At 37.4% G+C, this 25,777-nt stretch overlaps 2 protein-coding genes across 6 annotated transcripts in view; one reads left to right on the forward strand and one right to left on the reverse strand.

Annotated features, from left to right (window-relative positions):
- RTN4 (reticulon 4) overlaps positions 1–15,755 on the forward strand; it is a 45,855-nt gene extending 30,100 nt beyond the window's left edge. For all 4 annotated transcript variants that reach the window (XM_087717518.1, XM_087717519.1, XM_087717520.1 and 1 more), the window contains 6 exons: positions 7,913–8,120; positions 9,762–9,900; positions 10,969–11,038; positions 12,233–12,279; positions 13,654–13,712; positions 14,679–15,755. In XM_087717518.1, the coding sequence (XP_087573644.1) occupies positions 7,913–8,120; positions 9,762–9,900; positions 10,969–11,038; positions 12,233–12,279; positions 13,654–13,712; positions 14,679–14,721 (566 nt within the window). In that variant the 3' untranslated portion in view covers positions 14,722–15,755. The remainder of the gene's footprint in view (positions 1–7,912; positions 8,121–9,761; positions 9,901–10,968; positions 11,039–12,232; positions 12,280–13,653; positions 13,713–14,678) is intronic.
- A 561-nt stretch (positions 15,756–16,316) lies between these two features.
- EML6 (EMAP like 6) overlaps positions 16,317–25,777 on the reverse strand; it is a 122,663-nt gene continuing 113,202 nt past the window's right edge. For both annotated transcript variants that reach the window (XM_087717517.1, XM_087717516.1), the window contains 6 exons: positions 24,404–24,576; positions 22,778–22,940; positions 22,148–22,251; positions 21,567–21,720; positions 21,282–21,382; positions 16,317–19,388 (listed from right to left, as the gene is read on the reverse strand). In XM_087717517.1, coding sequence (XP_087573643.1) covers positions 19,364–19,388; positions 21,282–21,382; positions 21,567–21,720; positions 22,148–22,251; positions 22,778–22,940; positions 24,404–24,576 — 720 coding nt within the window. In that variant the 3' untranslated portion in view covers positions 16,317–19,363. The remainder of the gene's footprint in view (positions 19,389–21,281; positions 21,383–21,566; positions 21,721–22,147; positions 22,252–22,777; positions 22,941–24,403; positions 24,577–25,777) is intronic.

The raw sequence follows: 25,777 nt of genomic DNA on the forward strand, positions 1-25,777 counted from the left end.
TAGTTTGGGTGTGTGGATAATGGGGAATCATACTCAAGATGGTATGGAGTCTAAAGTTCATAGCTATGGTTTCAGAAACATACAAAGGTTGCATAAGGACATTGTTTTTTTATTTGCTTTAGTCATATTTTTCCTGCCTCTTTATGTTTTAAGTTCATCAAATTGGACCTGATATCAAACATAGTAAAACAAATTTTATCTGTTCTGATATGCTGTCTCTCAAATGTGGCAAATTTATAGTAATCTTTTAGATACTTTAGTGTGGTGAGCAGCATTGAAATATGAAATATATATAATCCTAAATGTTGAAAAGGATTACTTTACTGATGAATTATATTGCAGACTTTTTCTACTAAAATGAAATGATACATATTTTTATTATATTACCACATAGTTCTGTCTATAATCTATGTGAAGATTGTGCAAATTTTACTGTCAAAAATGTTGAAAGCAAGATTAGAATCAGTGAAGTGTCATGATCCAATGAAGTGGTTGCCAGGGGATTATTGCACATAATTCGATGCATTACCTCAGTTATGATGCTTCCATGCACATTTCTGATTTTAGGTGAAATTATTTAAATCATTTAAAGTGCTGGACATTTACACCTGGACATAGTGTAAATCAGTCTGAGCTAAAATAGAAGTATCTATTTCATACTTCTTTAAACTAGATATTGCTACTGTGTTTGTGGCTACCATTTTGTATAAAAATCCATCAAAGCTTTAAATATTTATTAGTGGGCTTGAACAAAGATGACTAGAATTAGTTTTAACCATTAACCAGCTTCAGGACATATTTGCATATACTAGGAAAAAAAGTTAAAAAGTCCAAATATGATTACTGTAGAAGAAGACAATCAAGGCTACACCACTTTCCCACAATTTTATTTACAAGAAAACTCCAGGCGTTGAACAATATTTACTCATTAACTATATGCACAAATTTGATCAGTTAAATATATTTTATTTTCTACCACCAAAAAGAGAGTGAATGATCAAGAACTCAAGGGATTACCATTTTCTAGTATTCAGAAACTGCTGATCTAAAAACTGATAGTGTGTGTACTGTGATGAAACTAAAACTGCTGCATAAAGGAAATATGTGCTATATACTGTAGGAACATCTTTCGTACTATTGAAACTGCAAAGATATTGTTAGGCATGCTCCAAGTTAAAATGCCTTTTTTTAAAGAACTGACAATAGGCCTTATTTTTTTGTTGGGTTTTGTTTGATTTAAATTTACCTTTTGATAATGGAAGGTACTTACAGAAATAAGTTAAGAATATTGGGTAGCTAAATGAACTATACATGTGTGCTCAGGGGATTTACCCATAGTCAGAGATTCTGACCCTGTATTAAACTATGCTTGATCTTTGCTGAAAGGCTGAGAAATGATTGAGGTAGATGAGGATGGTATAATATTTTGTAAGGATCATAAATGGATAAAATCAAGAGAAAGATTTGCATAGCACCAATTTTTTAAAATTTGAATCAAGGAGTGATGTTCATTTGTGCGTTTTATTGTATTCCAAAGCTTCAGTTTGCTGACAACTTTTGGAGAAGTTCTGTTAACTAATTATCTGACTTTGGCCTGAGCCAGTTGTTTATAGCAGTATATATGAGTCACAGCTAGATGATAGCCTAGCCTGCAAGGTCACTTTTCAGCTTAGTGTTGTAAAACTTTGAACTGTGTATCTCTTACCTTGAAACTTCTACATAAAACTTTTGCAATAGGTAATGGTGTGCTAAGAGCATGTTCCCCAGGCCCTATCACATACAACTCTAATAATGAGAGCTATTTGAAGGAAATAAAATTAGTAGAAAATAATGCTTGTAGTTGAAATAAAGTAGTTACTCATATCGAATCTTTACTAGCTTGGGTGGTATCTTAATATTTGTAAAATGCTGTAAGAATAGTGCATTAATAGATATTATAATATTTTATCATGTTGCTTTGCTGCTTATTCATAACCTAGAATTTTGTTCATGATATGGAACTGCATCTTCATGGAGGAAAGTATGCAGTGGAGTACCCCAAGGCTCTGATTTGGGCCCAGTACTCTTCAATATCTTCATCAATGATTTGGATGAGGGAATAAATGGGGAACTCATAAAATTTGCAGACGACACCAAGCTGGCAGGAATAGCCAACACTCCAAAAGATAGGCTAAAGATACAGAAGGATCTTGACAAACGAAATGCACAGGTACAGTATAGGTGGTACCTTGCTCAATAGTAGTAACTGTGAAAGGGATCTTGGAGTCCCAGTGGACAATCATTTAAATATGAGCCAGCAGTGTGCAGCAGCTGCCAAAAAAGCCAACACAGTTCTAGGCTGCATAAACAGAGGGATAGAATCAAGATCACGTGAAGTGTTAATACCACTTTATAATGCCTTGGTAAGGCCACACTTGGAATACTGCATTCAGTTTTGGTCACCACGATGTAGAAAAGATGTGGAGACTCTAGAAGGTGTGCAGAGAAGAGCAACAAAGATGATTAGGGGACTGGAGACTAAAACATGAAGAACGGTTGCAGGAACTGGATATGTCTAGTTTAAAAGAAGGACTGGGGAGAAAAGATAGCAGTGGTCCAATATCTCAGTGGTTGCCACAAAGAAGAGGGAGTCAACCTATTTTCCAAGGCACTTGAGGGTAGAACAAGATGCAATGGGTGGAAACTAATCAAGGAGAGAAGCAACTTAGAACTGAGGAGAAATTTCCTGACAGAACAATTAATCAGTGGAACAGCTTGCCTCCAGAAGTTGTGAATTCCCCAACACTAGAAGTCTTTAAGAAGATGTTGGATAGCCATTTGTCTGAAACGGTATAGGGTTTCCTGCCTAGGCAGGGGGTTGGACTAGAAGACCTCCAAGGTCCCTTCCACTCTCCTATTGTATTGTATATTGTATATTGAATTTGTTCTGGACCTTTTATGCAGGCTCTGGGATTTCATGCTTATAAAGGCAATAGAAGGTAAACTTCCAGATGCTTAAATATGATCTACTAACTTTGCCAAAGAAAGTTGAGGTTCTAAACTTCAAAATTGTCTCTCAATTTTGTCTGTTTTTAAATTTAATCTTAATAAGGATTAGCATTGTATATGACACAAAAGTTAGTGTTCTGTGACTCAGTTTTCTGTATTGAGTTTCTAGACATAATGTATTTAAATAATCATACTTACAAACCTCCCTTCTCTGCTAGCTATTACTCAAGCAGATAAGGTAGATTGTTGTCAATTTACAGTCCTAATTGGGATTGGAATTTTGGTCATAAATTATTGTTATAAGTGAAGGTACCACGTGATCAGACTTTAACTTATGCGCTGTGAGGCTAATGCTTTCTGTTTTAGCCAGACAGTTATTGTATGCAAGATTGTATTAATGCTGTATATCTACAATGAAATTTGCTGTTCAGTCTTGTTCTAGAATAGTGAAGTATTACTAGAGCATCGAGTTCCCTAAAGTCTTGAAGATGGCAATCAGAGGATCTTCAAAAATTGCCACCAATTTTGATTGTGACAGAATAATGTATACATTAATGATATTGACTACCAAAATTAAAATTAAATCTGATTTAATCTTTGTCCTGACCCTGTCCAGTTATGGAAGTGTGCCCTTTTGTATGCATTTGAATGACCAAGTGAGGCCTGAGACTAAGAAAAGAAAATGCATATTTCATTTGGAATGCATATAGCTGTAACCACCTGACTATGTGCTGTAAATAACTAATCTTGATTGATCTTTAAAAGCTAAATTTGTTTGGATCTGGTTAATGCTTTGAGGAGTACCCTGTGAAAATCTGGATAAATTTTATAGGAAAATAAAAATTGAAAGGAGGCATTGACAAAGTATTACAGTACATTGTCAAGGAAACAACATGAAGGTGTCTTCAAAGGCACTAGGAGTTTATCTTGACTCAATTGACTGTCTTCTTTTCCCCAACCCAAGAGAATCAAATTTGGTAAAAGGAGAAATCAGCAAAAGAAAGATTAAAAATGGACTAGATTTAGCAGGGGACTGCAGAGGAGGAAAACATACCAGTTAAAATTCTTCCAATACATCAATATGAGAGAAACAGTTGGGCTTGGGCAGTATCTAAATATATTGCCAGCTAGTCCATTCTAAGCCACTTGTTTCTCCCCAGTAATGTGACCCAGTGTGAAGTTGTTATTGAGGAGTTTGAAAAAATTCCTGCAGGCATCTTATGCTTACTTTCGTGAAGTGTGATACAATACAATAGCAGAGTTGGAAGGGACCTTGGAGGTTTTCTAGTCCAACCCCCTGCTTAGGCAGGAAACCCTATACCGTTCCAGACAGATGGCTATCCAACATCTTCTTAAAGGCTTCCAGTGTTGGGGCATTCACAACTTCTGGAGGCATGTTCCACTGATTAAGTGAAAGAGAGATGAAATAGTGAAATGCTAACTTCTCTTCATTTCCCCCTCTCAACTACAATAAGTTGGAAAGAGGGGCTCAAGAGTGTAAGATACAGGAAGGGGGAGTTCTACACCCCATATCTTTCTGCTCAATTCTGCTTTTCAAAGTAAATTTCCTGCCTGATGATTGGAAAATTCAAGTTATAATCTGATTCTGATACTTAGTTTGATCCTCAGAAGTACTGGATAAATAGATTGAGCAGGATTTCCAAAGGGGTTTTGTTGTATTACATGTGATCTCTTCTTGTTTATAATGAATGAATATAGGAATTCCTTGATTTGATGCAACTCAGTTTAAAAGACTTGAGATGCAAATGGACAAAAATTTGAGTCAACAAGATTTTAACTAATAGCAAGAATGAGTCCTTACATTTAAAATTTCAAATCCATCATGGCAATGCCTGTTAGCGAGTATCCACTCACCTGCTGCCCACCATGTGCCTCACTTTGTTGTGTCACTGCCGCATCACCAGCCATCCCATTAAAGTGAATGGGACTGTTGGTGAGTCAACAACGGGTCAGAGGAGGAGCTGCTGTGGGACAGAAATGACACTTGCTCTTTAAAAATTATGATTTAAATCGAGTTGATTTAAATCAAATACACCCTGCAAATGAAGCTTCACACACTTCCCCGCCATTACACAGCCCAGTTCCAAAGGTAACCCTGGGGGTTGGGGAACCCCATTCTATAGGAAAGTAAGGTGGTTGCAATACATAGGGATCATTCAACTTATAAGAGCCCTTTGTGATGGCATGAAATAATATAGTCTCACACATGATCACCAGCTTCAGTGAAAAATAGGATTTACTTAGAATTGACAATTCCATAAAAAGGCAGACTATTTTTGTTTGCTAAACAGGAGGACAAATCCAAATCTTATTCCATTTATTTACATTAGAATATTGAAAGATTTATAGTTCCAAATTCTCCATATTTTTAAAAAACTTGAAAAAGTAGGCTAACAACTTAGGTAGAAATTTATCTGAATAGAATATTTTATTTGTAGCTAACAATATTTATATAAAGCAGTGTTTATTAAACAAATCATTGTTTACTGAGGGATTCCCAGCCCAACAGGTGCCTAGTAAATATAGAAATAATTCAGAAACAACTCTTAAACACAATCCTCTCAATTCGAGGCAACAATAAAAATATAGGCTTTTCAGTATCTGCTCTTCCCAACCTGGATTTTTGCATATGCATGAATTACAATTTGCATTCTCTCCAGCTAGCTTGTACAGTTCTGACTCTTGTATAGGGAGCATTCCTTTTTGAAATGGAATACAGAGTTTCCACTTTGCTTGTTTCTAAAATGGCACCAGCCATTGGACAATAGCTTAACATATTTTCTAGTAGTCTGGAGTTTCCTCGCTGTTGGTGAGAGGCAGCTGCATATATTGGAAGACCTTTGTGTGTCCTATCAGGAAGTAGAAAGATTTGGTAATTACTGTAGAAGCACAGACACCAACCCTAAAATGGATGCCAGGAATGGTGAGCATGTGGGGTCCTGACTTGTGTGAAATGAACTTTTGAATGTTAAGGGATTTCATAGGGCTATAAGCATGTATCAAGTCAGGGGAAAATGGGATAGGTAAAATAGCATTGCAGTTGCAAGTGTTATTTTTTAAAAGTTTTGCATAAAGGGATTAATGTTTTGCGGAGACACCTTTGAAAAGTGAAGAAAAAAGCTAAATAGATGAGCAATGCATGTGAGGCATGATTGTAGCAGTGCTATTTTTAAATATACCACATGACTTCTTGCTTATCAAATGTAGCTAGTTATCTTTATTTCAGAGAAGGTCTGATTGCTTATCTCCTGAAAGAATGACATTCTTGTTGTTTTGCATTTTTTATTTTAACAAATTGCCTCTGAGTCAGTAATAATCTAAGCAGGTCTCATTTTTCAGGGGTGCATTTAGCTTCCATTTTGAAATGAAAGATGATGCTTTTTTCTGCAGTGTAGCTTAAGGGTACATTATTTTAATTATATGTCATCATGAATTTGAAAATAGCTTTCCTGTAAGTTTTAGTGTTGAATATAGAAAAAAAAACACACCACCCACCCATATACACACACACACACACAATGTGTGCAGGCATACATACCACATGAAATGTAATTTTAGTTTTTCACTACCATGTGCACCATGCATGCTGGAATTGTCCCTGTAAGGGGTGTTTTTTATAAAGAAATAAAATAAATGATTATAAAGTTAAACAGCAAAAATAAAAGGGCTAGAATACTCAGATAGCTAAGTAATTGTCAATACTTATATGTTTTAGGAAAGAGACCAGAACTTAATTGACATTATTATTGAATTTAATATGTTTTGCATTCTGTAGTCTATATGTAATGTTTCCAACATTTATTATCTAATGCAGCCTTCTTTGTAAGTTTGCTTTGATCAAAGGATATTAATGGGGGAAAAGAAGCAGTCTTGTTATCATCAGCATTTTTGTAGTTCCACATTTTATGGAAATACTGCAATGTTGCTAGTGCCTTTCATAAATCATGGAGAAGCAGGTTAATATCTTTTAGAATTTAAGCATTCTTTTTCTAAATAAAGGTCTCCAGATACTGGTGAGCACATACACAATTTTGCAAACAAGATGTAGTTGCTCACAAAGCTGGTGGCCCAGAGAGGTGCTTGCTCCTTCAGAAATTGGAAGCCATTATTCATTTGATTGTTTGTTTGTATCCCACTTTTATTACTTTCTACAAAAACTCAAAGCAGCAAATATACTCAAGACACCTTCCTCCTCCCATTTTTCCTGCAACAACCCTCTTAGGTGGGTTGGACTGAGAGAGAGAGAGAGAGTAGCTGACCCATATGTTACCCAGCTGGGTGTCATTGCTAAAGTGGGATTAGAATAGTCTCCTGCTTTCTAGCCTGTTGCCTTCATCATTAAACCAAACTGGCAATCTATATCTATATCCTGTCTGTAGCATGCTCTTTTTGTCTGGGCAGATTAGGCATGCTTGACATCATTTTCTAAGAAAGTTTATGGAGTCCATTTGGTGGGACCAAGCACATTCTGGGAAGTTGAAACTGATGACAGAGGCTAGTGATTTTGCTTTACAATATGCCATTTCCATTGCATGTTATGTGCAGGATAAAGTGAGGAAGGTTTCCATGGATGCTATTTTAGACCACAATTTTTTAAAAAGTTAAGTTGAGTAAGCATTTGTATTCCTGGTGGATAGCAAATATGGTGTTTGATTATTCTCTTTTATCTCAGCAGGGTATGAAGAAACAAAGCAAACAGCTTCACATTTCTCAGATTATCATTTTCTGGTTATCATTCTTAGAAAATATTGTACAAGTTTTAATGCATGAATAAAGTGTGTGTGTGTGTATGCATGTATATTTGTTATTGTTACATTTCAGTTAATAACACATTTAGGTTTTGTTGCTATGCTGTAATATTAGAGACTGCATTCTAATCTCCTGTCCTTTAACTTTCCCTTAGTGGTTGACCTCCTATACTGGCGAGACGTTAAGAAGACTGGTGTGGTGTTTGGAGCCAGCTTGTTCCTGCTTCTTTCTTTAACAGTGTTCAGTATCGTGAGTGTGATAGCTTATATTGGCTTGGCCCTCCTGTCAGTGACCATCAGTTTTAGAATATACAAAGGAGTTATCCAAGCAGTCCAGAAATCAGATGAAGGCCACCCATTTAGGTAAATATTTGTGCTTTTCCCTATTTAGAATTAATTATATTTGCTGTAGAACGGGAGCCAAATAGCCTTTGGAGGTTTTTTAATAATACGAAGTTGGAAAAGTAGACTGCTTACTTTGAACACTGGACTACGTCCAATATTATGTAACTGGATTTCCATTCAACTGGTGAATTTTCAGCCAGAAAACTAGAGAAAGAGGCCTTAGATCTTCCTGTGGTGTTCCATGAGTACCACTGGATCCCAGATAAACCCTAAATCACATTAACAAATTGTAACTGTTGTGTTTTCACAACATGCAATGCTCAAATGCACCATATTATGGTCTGGTTCATACAACATGCAAAGACATTGGCTAGTTTCCCAAGATGTATGAATCGTATATTACCAAATACATTTTACCCTAATGTATAGCATGTTAAGTGAACACAGCCTTATGTCATAGTCAAATATTGTCAGTATCACCTCTGCAATCAGTTTTAAATTAATTTAAAGGACATGTTGAGATATGAAACATTGTACCAAGTTTGGATCAGTCTTTACTATATATAAGTGGATCAGTCTTTACTATATATACCTAAGTGGGAGGGCATTATTTTTTTACTTTTTTTTTTTTTTTTGCAAAGTTCTGGCAACTTTTTATGGACTTCCCAAAGGTGCTTTTTCAAGAGGCAACTGGACTTTCTGGTTTTTCTTTGAAGATGTTTTGCTTCTGATCTAAGAAGCTTCAGAAGCGAATGTATATTTGTGAATGTATTTGAAGGGAAAAATTAAAAAACTTAATGGAAAAAGAAGAAGCAGCGAAACATCTTCAAAGAAAAACCAGAAAGTCCAGTTGCCTCTTGAAAAATTATCTTTGGGACAACCATGACCTGGATGACTGAGAATTGCTATAGACATCTTTATGGACTTTTTGCTGACATCAGGATTGAAAAGTTGATGTTTTATGGATCTGCTTATAAACAAAGCATAGGAAGAGACAATCTTCCTATCCCTTATTTATAATGTTATTTATTTAACATTGTTCTTTCAAAAATGGATAATGAAAATGGTGGAGGTTTTTGCATGGAGTTGGGGCATCGTTGTTATTTAGAAGTGCTGGAAAATGATTTTGGCTCAAAAACTATCACAGCAGCAGAGAACTTTGAAGACTACATAAAGTTAAGGGTGGGTTTATTAAAATTTGTTAGCTATATTAACATGGTTTTTACTAACTGATAACTTTTGTGTGTATAAACATGCTAAGTACACATATGTGCATACTTTTTAAAAGGTTATTTTTTAGCTTTAATGCTGTATTTTTTATTTTTTGTTTTGATTAAGATTATTTCAATTGTTAAGTTTTCCATTAATGTATAAAAATTGCTTCCTCTTTGTCAACCATTGTTAAATGGTTTACTTTCATTTACGTCAGTTACTAGAAATAAACCCTCAGATTTTAAATATTGCAATTTAACCATTTTGAATAATTTGTTAGGGGCATGTGCTGTATTTATTAGAGGCATGTTCTGAAAGCTTGTCCATCTGAACAATTATTTGATAATGTAACCTTTTCTCCATATTCATTCTGCTCTGAATGAAAATTTGGAGAGCTTAAAAACTCTGTTTTTAATTGTATTGAAATTAACATATTTCCTCTTCCAGTGCTTACTTGAATAGAGATGTCGCCGTGTCTGAGGAGATTGTTCAAAAATACAGCCATGTTGTGCTTGGTCATCTCAACAACACAATTAAGGAACTCAGGCGCCTCTTCCTAGTGGATGATTTGGTGGATTCTCTAAAGGTAAAAGATTTCATTTCCCATCTTAGCTTAAGAATTGTATAAGATGGAGAAACAGATTGGCTTGAGGAGCCACCTGACAGTAAATAGAACCAAACTAACTCTTGTATAATAAATAATCTGACTAGTACTGCAAAAAGTATTACCCAGCTATGCTCAAGACAATCTAAAATGTGAAACTGGCTCTGTGGCAAACTAAGCAAGCATATGGACCTTTACGGACTTGGCTGTATCAAAGTACATTGGAAGGTAAATCAGGTGGCAACTCTGAATCAGACTTGGCTGAAGCCATCTTTTGCTGCTTCATAGTTGCCGCACACTCTAAGAAGGTATGGGGAATAGATAGACTGTCTTCAGACACAACAAGCCTTTCCATGGAAACCCAAGGTCATCCCAACAGGTGGCAGTTGAAGGACGAGAGGAGTCACTGAGGAGCCCCCGACTGTTTTAATTGGGCAGTGTGACTTGGGGAGGGAAATGGTTACACTTTAATTAGGCTATTAGTGCGGGAAACTTCAGTGCCAATATGATGCGTCCAATAAACATGTTCTCTGAGGAACGTTCCTGCCTTGCAGTTCTAATTTCCTTGAATGCGTTACTTGGAACGCTGACACCAGAATTGTATAATGCTGTGATGGCAAACCTTTGGCACATGTGCCACTGGTGGCACGCAGAGCCATTTGTTAGGGCACGCGAGGCGTTGCCCTGTCAGGTGACTTTGACCCTTCTTTTAAAGCCTCTGGACCCTGGGGAGGGTGAAAAAAGTACGCCAAAAGCAGGGGAGGTGGGGTGAAGTGCTGGTTGCGCCCACGGTCGATCACGCACACATGTGCACTCGGGTTGCGTGCATGCCTGCGCACGCCCCCCTCCGCTCCCCCCACTTTTGGCATGCTATCCAAAAAAGATTAGCCATCACTGGTATAATTATTTGTAAATTGTGAGTTGGTGTAGCTTGAAGCCCACCAAAGCACCTTATGTTTGTACTGCTAATATAGTCAAGTAACAGAATTGCTATGAGCTTTAAGCACATATTCCTTATGGTGTAGTTTCATTATTATTTTTTCCTTTCAGTTTGCAGTATTGATGTGGGTGTTTACCTATGTTGGTGCCTTGTTCAATGGTTTGACATTGCTGATACTAGGTAAGTTCATCTTAATTACAGAAAACAAAATCTAAAGTAAACTATTATTAATTAATCACATGATATTTCTGATGACTGATGGGCCTACTAAACTCTGGGAAGTTAATAGGGAAATTTCTAAATAAAACATTGTTACAGATAATGCTTGTTTGGCAACTGCCTTGACAGCACTGCAGTTATGGCACTGCTGAAAAAGTAACATTGCAACCTATGCCCATATTTACAAATGAGAGACTTTTTCTCAATCATACATTTGTCATTGCAGTCAGTACTGCTTGTCCTGTGCCAGACTCATACTCCCCCCCCCCCCTTACCCTACCACTAATGGAGAGTAGAGAGATTGCCGAAACCAGTTTATTTGTTTCTGAGCTGCTTTTCTTCATAGTTCAGCGCATCCCTAAAAAGTGTTAGACAAGCTACAGACATCCCTTTCAACACATGTTCACAATTGGGTATCTACTTAACTCTTTTGTAATCCTTTCCTCTCCAATACTTGTAAATACAAAGATTAACCACTTTCTAATTATTTAAGCATCAGGGTATGTATTCCAAAGAGCTATAAGATTTGCTCTTTTACCTTTCTTTTCTCATGAGACAAGTTCTGGAAATCTTTCTTACCATTGGGACTCACCAACTGTTTGGAATCAAACCCGTCTAAAGCTTAAAGCAAGGGAAAGCTGAAGTAAAATGTTAAGTACAGCAACCACTTCACTTAATGACTGAGTTGCCAATCCAATTGCAATTGTTAAACGAGGACCATGTGTAATAGTTAAACATAATCTGAATCAGAAAAATCACACTCATGGGCAACACCTAAAAACCATTTTTAAAAAAGCTGAAATTGTATAAGGTTGCTAGCTCCTGAGATCTCAAGTGAAGATACTAAAATTGTTAGATTACTTGAGTAATATACTTAATATATATTACTTGAGTTTGTTGTATTGGAGCCAAGGATGCACCTCCTTTTTCCCAAAAAGAAATGGCATTCAAGTTAATTTTTGTTGAATAAATTATTGAAAGTTCATGTTGAGTGAAGGTAAAATATTGATACAGGCTATACATTTTCACACAGCTGTCTCTCTGTAGTTACAACTATGATTAATATTACATCCACATACATTATCTGTGCCAGTTTGTGATAACTTTCAGATGTTTTTCATACTGTTAAGTTTAAATGTATTTTTCTTCTTCCAGCACTGATATCACTTTTCAGTATTCCTGTTATTTATGAGAAACACCAGGTGAGTATGCAGTTGTGGCATGCTTATTGATATGATAATAAAATAAATAGCTTATTAAAGAAACAAAGAATATATTGTGTATGAAAAGATGAGGATTCTAGAGGACAGAATTCCTACTATTGTAAAGGACAATGCCTGCACTACTGTTATAGTTTTAGGAAGAGTTAAGTAAGACATGAAAGGTTAAATAGGATTATCCTATCTGGGCAAACCATAACCCGTTGCTATTATCTAGTGGTCATCCTGACTTTTATTCCTCAGATGTGGCAGCCCTAGGATTGATATTAAAAGTAAAGAGGCTATATTCCTTTGATTGAGAACAGCTTGAATGAAGCATTTGGAAAATTCATTTGGTTTGGATTTCGTCTTTCAACATTAGGAATCCCTTCTTTACATTATAATTTTTTATAGCTGAGAAATGACAGCGCCCCTCTTAAGTGAAATAAGAAAGTATTTTGTAACTAGCTAATATGTTTTACCTCAGAGCTTTACAAGATAGGAGCAAGAATATTCCCGCCCCCCCAAAAAATCCTTTTTCCCCCAGAAAAAAATGGCTTCCTCTGTATATGATAGAAGTGGAAATATCTTCAAGCATTATTTCAAATGTATATTTATAACAAGATTTTGCATAGTCATAAACTAAATATTTTTGTACAAAATGCTAAATAAAAAGTAGTTAAAATAGCACAATAATTTCATACTTCTGATGATGAAGCTGATAGCTGATGAAATAGCTATCAGTTTTTTCTTTGGAAAATCTGGTTTATTCAATATTTTTCAAATGATAGAACAGCACAGTTGTGGAGCAACCAAGAATTAATTAATATGCTAGAGTTCAAATGTGAATGATTGGAATTGAATGAACTAAGGCAGGAATTCATATTTTTGCGTGTTCAAGGTTTGCAGTGGGGGTGTGCTTAACTATTTTCTTTTCTGGGTAATGCATTGAGATTTTTAAATTATAACCATCCTAAATCTATTATAGGGCTTACATTTCAGTCTTCGGTAGTTGAATTGCAGAGATCCACTTTGGATTAGTGGTTAAGGCAGGAGGCTGGAAATTGGGAGACTGTTCTGATTCCACCTTATGCACAAGACCATCTGGGTGACTTGGGACCAGTCACACTTTCCTAGCCCACAGAGCAGACAATGGCAAAAAACTGATGAAAATGTTTCCAAGAAAAGTGCAGGGACAGTCCAGACGGTTACCAGAAATCAAGATTGATTCAAGGGCACCCCAGATGTTGTATTGTTTCCATTCATGTAATCTCTTGTGGTTTGCTTGATTTTGTCTTAATGTGATGCTAACCGCATCATGGTTTTTCATGATGTAGAAACCAAGTAATTGAAATAATGTTTTAATTTGTATTTCAGACTCAAATTGACCATTATGTGGAACTTGTAAACAAGAATGTGAAAGATGGCATGGCAAAGTAAGTTTATTACATTCTTGTAGCTACAGTCTGTCCACAGGTTACAGTGGCAAATTGGAACAAGAATTTTCATTGCAAAACAACGTGGTCATAAAGAGCAACATCATATGACCACATAGAGCAGCAATGACAACCCATTTGCTAAACAGGAAGAGGTGGGAGCCCCACGCAAGGACTGTGGAAGGGTGCATTTGGACGTGCACCATGGATGCAAGTGAGGGGGGGCAATTGAAGGTGGCCATGAACGGGTGCTACATAGTTGTGGATGGCGGGGGGACATTGGCAAGTGGGGATGCTGTGGGTGGGTGCACACTATGGAGGGCAGGCAGGTGGTGCTATGGAGTAGGAATTCCCTGAGATCTCTTACTCTGTAGCAGGGCTTCTTTGGAGAAAAAGTGGGAGTGACTTATGGGAATGACTTGCAACATTCCCTTGTGGCTTCCTTATTGACTTTGCTGTGGGAGAGGAGGGAAGATTGCAAATGGTGATCACATGATTGCAAGACACTACAACCAGCGTAAGTGTAAAACAGTTGCTAAGCACCCAAATTGAAATCAAGTGCTACGATGGCTGGAACTTAAGGAAGTGGTTGCAAGTACCACTCGTTCAGCTCTATTGCAACGTTGGTTCTTGAGCAAATGGTTGCAACTCCAGGATCACCTGTAGTTTCCAAAGTAACTTCAAAACCCAGCCGTAGACATGACTGTAAAATAATAAGTATGTTCATATATAGTGATAAGTGACCATAGTCACTTGATATGCCTGGATCCATTTTATTCGCAGTCATTTTAAGTTAGGAACAGGAGATGCAAACAGAGTACTTCTGTGACATGTAGAGCTTTTTGAATTTAAAAGTTTGCACACTTTTAATACTGGTGGATAATTAATGCATTAGATTGTAAGCAGTTGGCTTTTCTTGGAAAACAAGGTGTGACTTTTTTGAAATCTAGTTTTTTTCCCCTACAGGGTTCAAGCTAAAATTCCTGGATTGAAGCGTAAAACTGAATGAAATCAAGAAGCAACTTTTATTAAAATAAATCATCTTTTAAATGGGGATGGGAGGCATATTCATTTGGATTATATGGGGAGGGTCAGGGAATAGCAAGCCTTGACTTTGCAGTGCAATTTCACAGATCTTTATTTTTTAGGAACAGTGTTTCAGAGGGAGGAAAATAATCTGTTCTTGACTGCTGTGTGTATGTCCATCCTAAGTATTGTAAGCTGCTACATATGGATTTAAACCTAATCCTCTTTGCTTCTCCCATATGCAGCACAGGTTAACCTAACCATTTGGAGAGCTGTACATTTTATGCTTTGGCCAAGATAGTCTTGTCGTGTTTCAAGAAGGGTTAGTGTATGGAAAACATTTCCTTTAGCACTGTCTCTGGTTTGTGTTGATTGATTGCAGATTTTCTAAAATGAAATGTTTAGAATGTGCCATTAAAGCAAGCTTGAATAGTCTTGCCTTGTTGGTATCAAGTTTAGCTGTACTGTGCTTTTAATTCTACTATTTTATCAATTGCCAATATAAAATTAAATATATAGTGTGTTACAGCTGCTTAGGATGTCCAGCTCCTCCATAGTGATTGAAATACTAGATAAATGAACTGAGGTTTTTTTTTGAGCTCCTTAATATATTAGCTTAAATTTTCAGAAAAAAACTAGTACCTATTAAATAAACAAAACCAACTCTGCACATTACAGTTTCTGCCATATCCTTTGCTGCACAAACTCCTATAGTCTATTTTAAGTAAACAAGTTTACAGTTCTCAAAACTATGAATCTGTGGAATGAATTTCTGATGATGTGATCCTCAGATCCTTGCAGGCAGAACAAGGAGCCCCCGGCATGCTTGTTTTCCATTGTGCTTGGAATCCTCAGCATCTGTGCATGGGTCAGTGGATTGTACCCCAATGCTGCAAATGCCATTTGGACATTTCAAATACATGTGGGGTTTAAGCTGTATTGAACTACGTCTGTGGGATGCATTGTGAAATGTAAAAAGAAAACAATTTTGAGTTATCAATAAAGTGTATGGACTCATATGTGTAAATGTGATTGCACTTAACATGCTATATCATGCTTCACAACTAAGCGTATGAACAATTATCACTAAAAATGATTGATTTATACCCAACATTAGGATTTCTGTTGATGTGGTTGACTTATGCATATGCACATTACTGCTTGATTATCCAGTTAAAGCCATAGTTATATTCTAGTTTAGTACCACCTTAATTCTCAAAGGATTTTGCTGAAAAGTAATCAGAATTTTTTTGTGTATAAATGCAAAATGTAGTATCCCAATCAAAACAAAGCAGCAAATTAAATGCAGTTTTACATGATGCAATGTATCAATTTGGGGAACATGTTTTAACTATATTAAATGTAATATATCTAATATTACTATCATGCCACTCTTTTTAATAACAATTCTAAGGAACATGTTTGTTTAAGATAATGTGATAAAAAATGGTTGAATATTAAGGCATTTTAAAAGCTTTGTCTTGGAATAAGTCAACCACTAATATTTTCCTCTGTTCCACAAGAAACATATTGTTCTTTCCAGTATGCTGGATGTTCCCAAAGAAAATCTGGCATCGGTTTTCAAATAATAAAACTTTTACTGAATCATTTCAAAAATAAATTCATGCAGTACTATTTCAATTTACATTATAATACAGCATCAAATTTAAGCATAAAGTTCTAAATGATATGAACAAGATTTCTTCCACACACAAATATATTATTCATCTTCACTTTTCTTGCACATTTTGACTATACAGCAGCTCATTCTGTTACAGATTCAAGATGCACTCCATATGAAAGGCCAGTATTACAACAGAGGCAAACAAGGTGACCACCTGACATCACCAGATGGATATGGTTACATTGGCTAAAACGGGAAACTTTCCTTATGAAAAATAAAAGAATAAGACTGCATAGGACATATGTATGAAATAAAGGAGTATAAGGCATTAACATATTGCATTAATCAAATAACACACACATACAGCAGTCCATTAAATTTACAGAAGCACTTTTGTGTTGTATACATTGATTATTATATCAGAAACATGCCCCCTTTCCCTTTTTGCTTGCATCAGTTCTAAAAGGAATTTGTTCCCTTTTAAAGAATCTTTATACCTTCAACCTGATTCCTCTAATCTTCAATGCAGACTAGGACATTTCCCTTTTTTTTTTCCACCTCGCTACCGATTGTTAAATAAACTAATGCTACAAAGAACTGAATCTAGGATTGTTTCACTGCACGAGTTACAGAAAGTAAGAGTTGTGCTGGACAAGATCAAAAGCTACCTTAGTCCAGCAATCTATTTCCCATGGCCTTTGGAAAGCCCACAAGCAGGACATAATCTCAATAGTACATTCCTGCCTGTGACCATCAAAAGTTGCATTCAAGTGAGGCATGTCACCTATGATATTGAAGGTAAAAGTATCATCATCCTTGTCATTAGCCACTGAAAAACTGCAGGCTTTAGCAATTGCAATAAGCTCCTCAACTTCTATAGTTAAATGGTCCCCTACCATCACAAATGTGTATGATTGCCAATTTATCACTGGCCTGTAAGTAAAACAAATGCCCTTGAACCACTTCATGAAGGAAAGGGGACCTCCCCACCCCCGCCCCCTTGAAGTTAAAATGCCATCTTGGCTATTGCTTGGCTGGATAAAAAGTATTGAAAAATGTATCTCAAATGGGAAGGAAAGGAGGGGTATTTATTCATTTTTCATTTCATTCTTCTACTCTGAACTCTTAATTTCCAAATGTAGTGTCAAACTGACTGACCATTATTTTTAATGTCTGCCTTGTACCTTTACTCTTTGCTGTTGATATTAAGAGAGAAGGCTGAAATTTAGTAAAATAAATAAAAAAATAAACATGGTGACATTTAGGGGAAAAAGTGACCGTCAGCCCTCGTCAGTTTGTAGATTTTAGCACCATGAGCAGAAAATAGGCAATGGCAGGAGATTGTTATATCCTGCAGTATCTGAAAAGTTTTCAAAAGGCACTTTGTAGAAAAATGGCAAAAATAATTTCATCTAATACACTTAAGGGAAGAAGAGAGAAAGCACTGCTAACTATTTCATTTTTTTAAATAAAATCAGCCATGAACCAAACCCTGCTTTTATCTTAATGTATCCTGTCCCTAATAATCTTTAGGAATGATGGAACAAGTTTAAGAAATAAGGAAGCTTGCCTTCACTATTTTCACATTAAAGTCTTTCATTTTTTTTAAATACACTGCTGAAGCCTCATCAGGGTCCCAAATTCATGGCCATTGAAATAATTTTGTGTGGTCCATTACTTAAGATCTTGTGGACACTGAGGTCAGGGACCTATGTACAGATATCTATATATGCAGGCACCAAAGTGACTCATTTTAAACCAATCATGTAGTTCTCTTGGCAACAGCTGAGCCTGGTTGGTTGGGCTGTGCAATCTGTGCTGCACTGGCAGCACCCCCTCCAAGAAGGGGCTCTGAGGCAGCACTGAGATCTCCAAGCAGAGCCCCAGTCATGGGGCTGTGGCTGAAATGGAGAAGGAGGGGGGCTGGCCTGGTTGCCTTGCTGTGAGCATTCCTATACCAAGCAGGGCATCGCCCAACAAATGGAGGAGAGCTTGGCTAGTGACAAGAACAGGCAAGAGGACGAAAGTGGTGAATAAATAAAAGTCTGAAAGAGAAGCCTGCTCAATAAGAAAAGCAGGATTTTGGCTGCTCTTAATTGGGACGGGAGGTGCATGATGGCTTAGCGGTTAAGACATTGGGCTTGTCAGCTGGACAGCTGACAAACTGCACAATGGGATGAGCTCCCATTACTCACTCCAACTCCTGCCAATGGAGCTGTTTGAAAGCATGCAAATGAGAATAGATTACAATAGATAAATAGGTCCTGCTTCAGCACAAAGGTTACTGTGTTCCGTATTTTCATGCTGGCCACATGATGATGAAAGCGTCTCAGACAATGCAGGCTCCCTCAGCTAAGAATCGAGATGAGCACCGCCCCTTTGAGTCAGTCATGACTGGGCAGGGGAAACCTTAAGATTATAGTCGATAGCACTAGCCCTAGCCGGTATTCTTCTTAATGGGATTTAGAAAAAACTATACATCATGTAATAAAACCAGATATTGGTATTATAGTTAATGGAAAATGCTGCCAGCCAAGTGGCCAAAATGGCTGCCTTGCAAGTAGCTTTGCTTTGTAATAAAGTTTGATTTAAGAGCACAATATATTATGTTACATACATGTGATACTTTTCATTTTGGACTTAATTCATGCACAGGAAGGCTTCAGTCTTCTGGCCGTCAGGCTAAGACATGGCACTTGTGACAATTTGAGTTTGAGACCCTGGACTTGGCATTGTATTCCTGAATATTTAATTTGGCAAGACAGATTTTTAGTACATATTAGAATAATTATTTAAAAGTCAATATCAAATTATGTAATATTTGATTTCCCCATGGTTGCATATATTTGGGGATGTATTACATAGTCTAATTGTGTCTTTCATAAATAAATAAACAGTTTGAAATCGCAGCCATGCTGAGATCTTGAACGGTTTCCATGCATTTACTGTTTGGCACTCGAATGGCAGTGGTGGCAAGAATGATCCTGGAGAGTTGTGACCTTTAAAGACATCGCCAAACAAATACACTGAAGAAGAAAAAATAACACGTTATACAAATAAACAACAGATGGGGTTAAAATCATACTGCAAGTTATTGTCCACCCATCCACCCCCATATTCCACCACATTTAAAACAAGAAATGCCAGCTAACAAGAATTAATTTCTCATCAATACCATACACAGATAGTTTTTACAAACACCATAATATGATAGTGTCAAATGTGTGTGCCTGCACCAAACAGAATTCTTTACAGTGAACTTTGAGCATCTACTGCAGCTTAATAGAAGGAGGTAAAGAACGCTATAGAAGCTAAAATACATGGAGTACATGGAGGTTTGGGGATTAATTGCCTGAGTTTTCCATATTCTTGATGTGGAGATCCCCTGTAATAAACCAGATGAAACTACCATTTTATAGACTAAGAAATGGTAGAGAAGATACTTATAATTTATTTGGATTTACATGCCATGGTGGGTCCAACCTGTGTAGATCACGTGCCTCCCTGGCCATAACTAACCATCTTCTGCCAAAACAAGTGCAGGGGCTGTGCACCCCCATGAATTCTTATAGAACAGGGTCCTTGATGCAAGTGAATATCAATTATATACTTTTGGGGGGCAGTGCAGGTATTCCATTCACTTGCTTGGATAAAAAACATGCCACCTACTTATTTTTTTGCCACTTTCACTATTTGTTCTCTTTTCTCACAGAAGATATGAGGTGGTGTTCCAAAAGGTGAATAGCTTCAACTCTACTATAGCTAACCATGCTCCTATCATAGCAGCCATTACGTTGTCAAACTAGTCATCTCAAAATTATAAAAGAACCGCAGTTGTACCAGTGATTCAAAAAGATGAGTGAATCTCACTTTTTATTTGGTAACAAAACCATGATGAAAACAATAATATACGGGTGATAATGCCTTACTTGCAATCCAGCGCAGAAGCAGTTGATAACCCATATTGTCTGCAACCCATTACCCAGAAAGGTTTTACAATGGTAAACTTGTTTAGAGAAAAAAGATGCAGACTTTTCACAGCAAAAGATCAGAAAAACCTGCACATCTTTTTTTTAATCACTTCTAATCGTATTTAAGGGATGCAGTGGCTTAGTGGCTAAGATGCTGAACTTGTTGATCAGAAGATCGCCAGTTCAGTGGTTCAAATGCCTAATGCCACATAACAGAGTTAGCTCCCGTTACATGTCCCAGCTTCTGCCAACCTAGCTGTTTGAAGGCATGTAAAAAATGCAAGTAAAAAAATAGTGACCATTTTGGTGGGAAGGTAACAGCGCTCCATGTGCCTTTGGCATTTAGTCATGCCGGCCACATGACCATGGAGACGTTTTTGGACAGTGCTGGCTCTTAAACTTAGAAACGGAGATGAGCACTGCGCCCTAAAGCCGGAAACGACTAGCATGCATGTGCAGGGGGAACCATTACCTTTTAACCATATTTATATTTGGCTACATTTTGGTTTTGTCCTTTTTCCTCAAAAAATTCAGGTAGTCCTCGACTTACGATCAAATTTGAGTCCAAAATTTCTGTTAAGTGAGACATTTGTTAAGTGAGTTTTGCCTTATTTTATGACCTTTCTTGCCATAGTTGTTAAGTGAATCACTGCAGGTGATAAGTTAGTAACCTGGTTGTTAAGTGAATCTGGCTTCCCCATTGACTTTGTCAGAAAGTTGCAAAAGGTGATCACATGATCTTGGGACACAGCAATGGTCATAAGCATGAACCTATTGTCAAGCACATGATCATGGGGATGCTACAAAGGTTATAACTGAAAAACGGTCATAAGTAACTTTTTTCAGTGCCGCTGCAACTTTGAATAGTCACTAAATGAACTGTTGTAAGTCAAGGACTACCTGTACTGAACTCAGCATCATAACAGCCCTCACAATGCAAAACCTTACCTGCAGTCATCTCCTCCTGTGCTGATAACATGCTTGTCATCATGAGAAAAGCGTATGTTGGTGACATGTGCAGAATGACCAAAGTAACGCTTATGTTTGGCCTGTTAAGAAAAGAAACAATTTCTGGCGCTGAATACAATGTTCAGTGAACACTCACAAATAGCCAGCCACATTTCCTTGCCACCAGGAGATACAGGCTGATCTCAGCTACCCATCAACCAAACGTTTATTAAGGTAAAGCACACTGACAAACATATACCAAAAAGGCAAAACAAGCTCACTTACAAATTTTTCAGTACATGGAAAATCAAAGAGTTTGACTAGCCCAAAGTCATCTCCAGAGACAATGTTCAAGCCAGCATGGGTCACACAGGCACAGTTGACATCTGCCTTATCTGCGTTTCGGGGCCAAATACCAATGACTTCATCCCCAAGGATACTGCTCCAAGAGAGAAAAATCAACTAATTAGCGAGGACATAACTGTAAAATGTCTTCGGGAGTATAGGATATATAAAAAATTATAACATACTTCGGGTGCTGTTGAAAGAATGAAGTAGAATGTCAAAATTCAAAAGAGGGGACAGGCATTTTCTAAGGGCCGTTATTCTAAGTGGATTAGTCTCTCACTATCTTGCTCATTAACCTGCATTCTTGTCATGGACTTCTGACTATTTTTCATCTCTGAAGAGGTAGCAGTTTCCCCTTTAAGGGATGTGCTTGCTCTAGTGGAAGATAGACAACCATCTGTCAGGAATGGATTCATTTGGATTCCAACCTGAAGCAGAAGATCAGACTCAACGGCCTAAGTTGCCTCTCCCAATTCTGATCTGATGATGATGTTGCTTTGCATTTTGTGCTACATCACCTTGTCCAGGTAGCCCATGTGATCTTTCCAATAAATGCTGTATCTGTCACTTGCTTTCCTAGTGGCACCTCATGGACTTGCCGTTTGTAGGCACCAGTTGATACCTAAGGAAGGAAATGAATCAAAAATGATTATATGGACAATGGTAAAGTATATAGTTCTTCCAAAATCATCCCAGGAGTAATGACAATTTTGGGTTCTCCTTGCATTATATTTTATTATATAAAATGTTGAAATGTTTAACTGAACAGTAAGACTGTTCATAAATACCCTGACAAACTTTGGAATGTGAATGGCTGATTTTATGAAACTACTTCTCATACTTCCAGCAAATCAGAGCCTGTACATTTGTCTCATTTGACATTTTAAAAATCGGACGTTCTGGTCAATTTAAAAGTCAATCAAAACCTAATAGCTGTGGCTCTTTATACCTAAATTTTAAGTTCATTTCTGTCTGTGTCAGTTCTTCCTTCCCGATGCTTACTATTCTGGAATATCCGTATCATAAACAAAAGGAATAGGAAAGGTCTATGAAATTTAAGATGTACACCTCCTAGTCTTCTTGACATGAGGCATGAATTCTTGTTTGAATCAGGAAGGCTGTTTGTTAACTGAAAGGAAAAACTTCACCTGAATGTATTTGCCATCTGCTGAAAAATCCATTTGAATGACAAAACTTGGGATGTCTTTGCAATAGCCGATTCGATTCAAGGTTGTGCCTTGTGTGAGATCATAGAAGTCTACAGTATGTTCCTGTGAACCCACTGCCAAAAACCGATTATCAGGGCTGATTCTAGAAACAAGAAAACAAAAAGAAATTTCTAGAGATTTCTGAGATGACAATGATATTAAAAAAATAAAATAAACTGCCCAATAGCCAAAGCTCCTTGATCAGTTTACAATTCATTCAAATACAACCTGGGAACAATAAAATCATATAAAACACAAATTAAAAGCACCATATAAATTAGTCTATAAATTAGTCAGTAGCACAATGGTCATTCAAAACTTAAGGATTAAAATACAATTAAAAGCCAATTAAAAATTCTGGGAAAATAGAAAGCGTTTCACTTGGTATCAAAATGATGGTGCTAATGGGTATAAGCCTCAAGGAGAAGCCATTCCATAAATGAGGCACCAGCATAGAAAATGTTCTTCAGTGTGCAGTGGTCCACATTATCTCATGTGGTGAAGAAGCTGGAGGAGGACCTCATTCAGTTATCTTAAGTTCTATCTAGGTACAGACAAGAAAATACTTCTTTGAGTGACCTGGTAATTATTAACCATTACATGAAATGAGCCATAACTGTATGTTCATTCTAAAAGCATCTCATGTAATGCATATTTTGCATGGTTCTGAAGTTTTAGAAATAGACAAGTCAAAGAGCGTGTGCCTAGAAAGAAAATGTTACACCCTACCTGCCCCATTCTGGTTAGTAGGTCATGATGCGTGAGAATTAGCTGGACTTTCAGCACAATTTTTTGCATCTTCTTGGAGCTCCCCAAGATTGCACCGCTAAATCATGGCAATTCAATTCTCAGTCCTGCAGTTTCATAGACTGCAGAATCTAATCTTGTCTTCCCAACTATAAGCCCATTACAGTCTTTGTTAAAAAGAAATAACCAAAAATAGGGCACCACCCAGGGGCTATATAAGTGATACTGAGTAGAATGTTTTTTTTTTATCCATAGGCAGGATATATGGAAAGCATCCAAATATAATTGTAATACCCTTTATCTGTATAGAACTTTTATTTATTCAACCAAAGTATGCTTATTTTGAAATTCTGCTACTGAAGTAAGAGGATTTTATTTTTTTTAACAGTTCTTTCCTGCTTACTCCTCTGATACTACATAGCTTTGTACTTTTCCCCATATTTCTTTGAAGTTCCAAGATTTGGCATTGCAAAGGATAGGATATGGATTTTTTCATCTTTTACATTGCCCTCAGATTTCCTTCCCTCTCTCCATTTATAGACAGATTCGTAAGTCTGTGCATCTCAAGCAATCTGTCTCTAGGCTCATATTGGATGGGTTTGGCTCACTCCTTAGTATTCTAGGGGAGGAGAAGTAAGATCTCATTCCCTGTGTGAGTTATCATTCTTGCTGATGTAATCTCAGTGCAGTCACTTCAGCCATCAAGCTGAAAGCCACTATCAAATGGCACAAAGCCAAAAACATCAGCAGTAATGGAATAAATAGGCGCACTTCTGCTTTTTCTCTTTCGGGCGTTCTTTGCTTTGCATGCTAAAGTACCTGATGTCCTGGATAGCAGATTTTCTATCTCTTTTTTTGCCCCAAACTTTAAGACTGTTGACAAGCAAAATAATAAACTCTCCATTCTTCATGCCAATAGCAACCATCTCGCCATCTGGACTGTAGGCAGCACATCTTGCAGCATGGCCCAAATTAACTTTATTCAGAAGTTTCTGAAGAACAGAAATGATATTAGGTTATAGGGACTCACATTATTTATGATTTGTATTCTTTCATTTTAGAATCTGTTCTGACCCAGATCCCGAACACGACAAGTCCTTTGTAGTTTTAATGAAACATTCTCTTTATTCGGAGCGCCAGCAACTGCTCTCTCACAGCAGGTTACGAAGTCTCTTAAGTCCTTTGGAAAGTGATACTCACTTCCTTTCACCCTGAAATGGCCCAACGCACCAGGAGTCTCTCTCTCTCTCTCTCTCTCTCTCTCTTCCCACACTTGCAAAGGAAGTTGTAGAAGATGCACTCTTTCTTCCAGTAGCACACACACACACACATACAACACACACACTCAGAGCGCTGCAGATTCCAAGAAGAATTCTGATTGTTTCCAGACAGGAGTCAGAAGTGCAGGCTATCAATGGCAGACTGGCAGGGCGATGAATAGTTATCTGCCTACAGCTATTCATCTCCCCCCATTGCCTTTTATCCCCAGAGCTAGGGTGAGGCTTCACTAGCAGCAGTGGCTCTTCCATCCCAAGGACTGGCCCATAGATTTCCCTCTTCTCTGCCTTCTGTGCATCTGCATGTCAGGCACTGGACCCAACTGTTCCTCCTGTTCCTCATCAGACACCTCCAGACCTGAGAGCTGTTGACTCTCCACCTGAGGGCTGATGGATGGCCTAGGCTCTGTCTCTGTCCCTATCTCTGACAGCTCCATTCCCTCTTCCCCCTCGGAGCTCTCAGATTGCCTTGATGCTGGTTCTGACTCCCATGCCTCCTCCTCATCTGATTCAGTTGCTGAAGGGGGCAGTGGCCACAACAAAAACCTCTCATAGCATTCTCTTTCTCACACACAGACACAAAGAGAGGGAGAGAAAGAAGTTAAATACAAGGAATTTCAGTTCTACATTTAGCTCAGAGACACAGAGAAGCTCATAGCTCTATATACTCATGCCCAATCCTGTTTAGTGGGTTAATATAGTTCTGAAACATTTATTAGCTTTCGTGATAAGTTCAGTCTGGAGTTCAGAGATGTGGAAAATGCACTGATGACTCAAGATGTTTGAGTCATTGAAAATGCAGTTGACCCAGAACGCAGCTATGTAGGCAAGCCATTTTGCTCCCAGATTCACACAGTTGTTGCTTACTGTTTAAGGTAGTCACAATGGTTTATGGAGTGTTTTATAGTAGTACTTT

This window comes from Thamnophis sirtalis, unplaced genomic scaffold (assembly GCF_051295495.1).
Source record: "Thamnophis sirtalis isolate CommonGarterSnake01/CBP01778 unplaced genomic scaffold, rThaSir2_p1.2 scaffold_6, whole genome shotgun sequence".
NCBI lineage: Eukaryota > Metazoa > Chordata > Lepidosauria > Squamata > Natricidae > Thamnophis > Thamnophis sirtalis.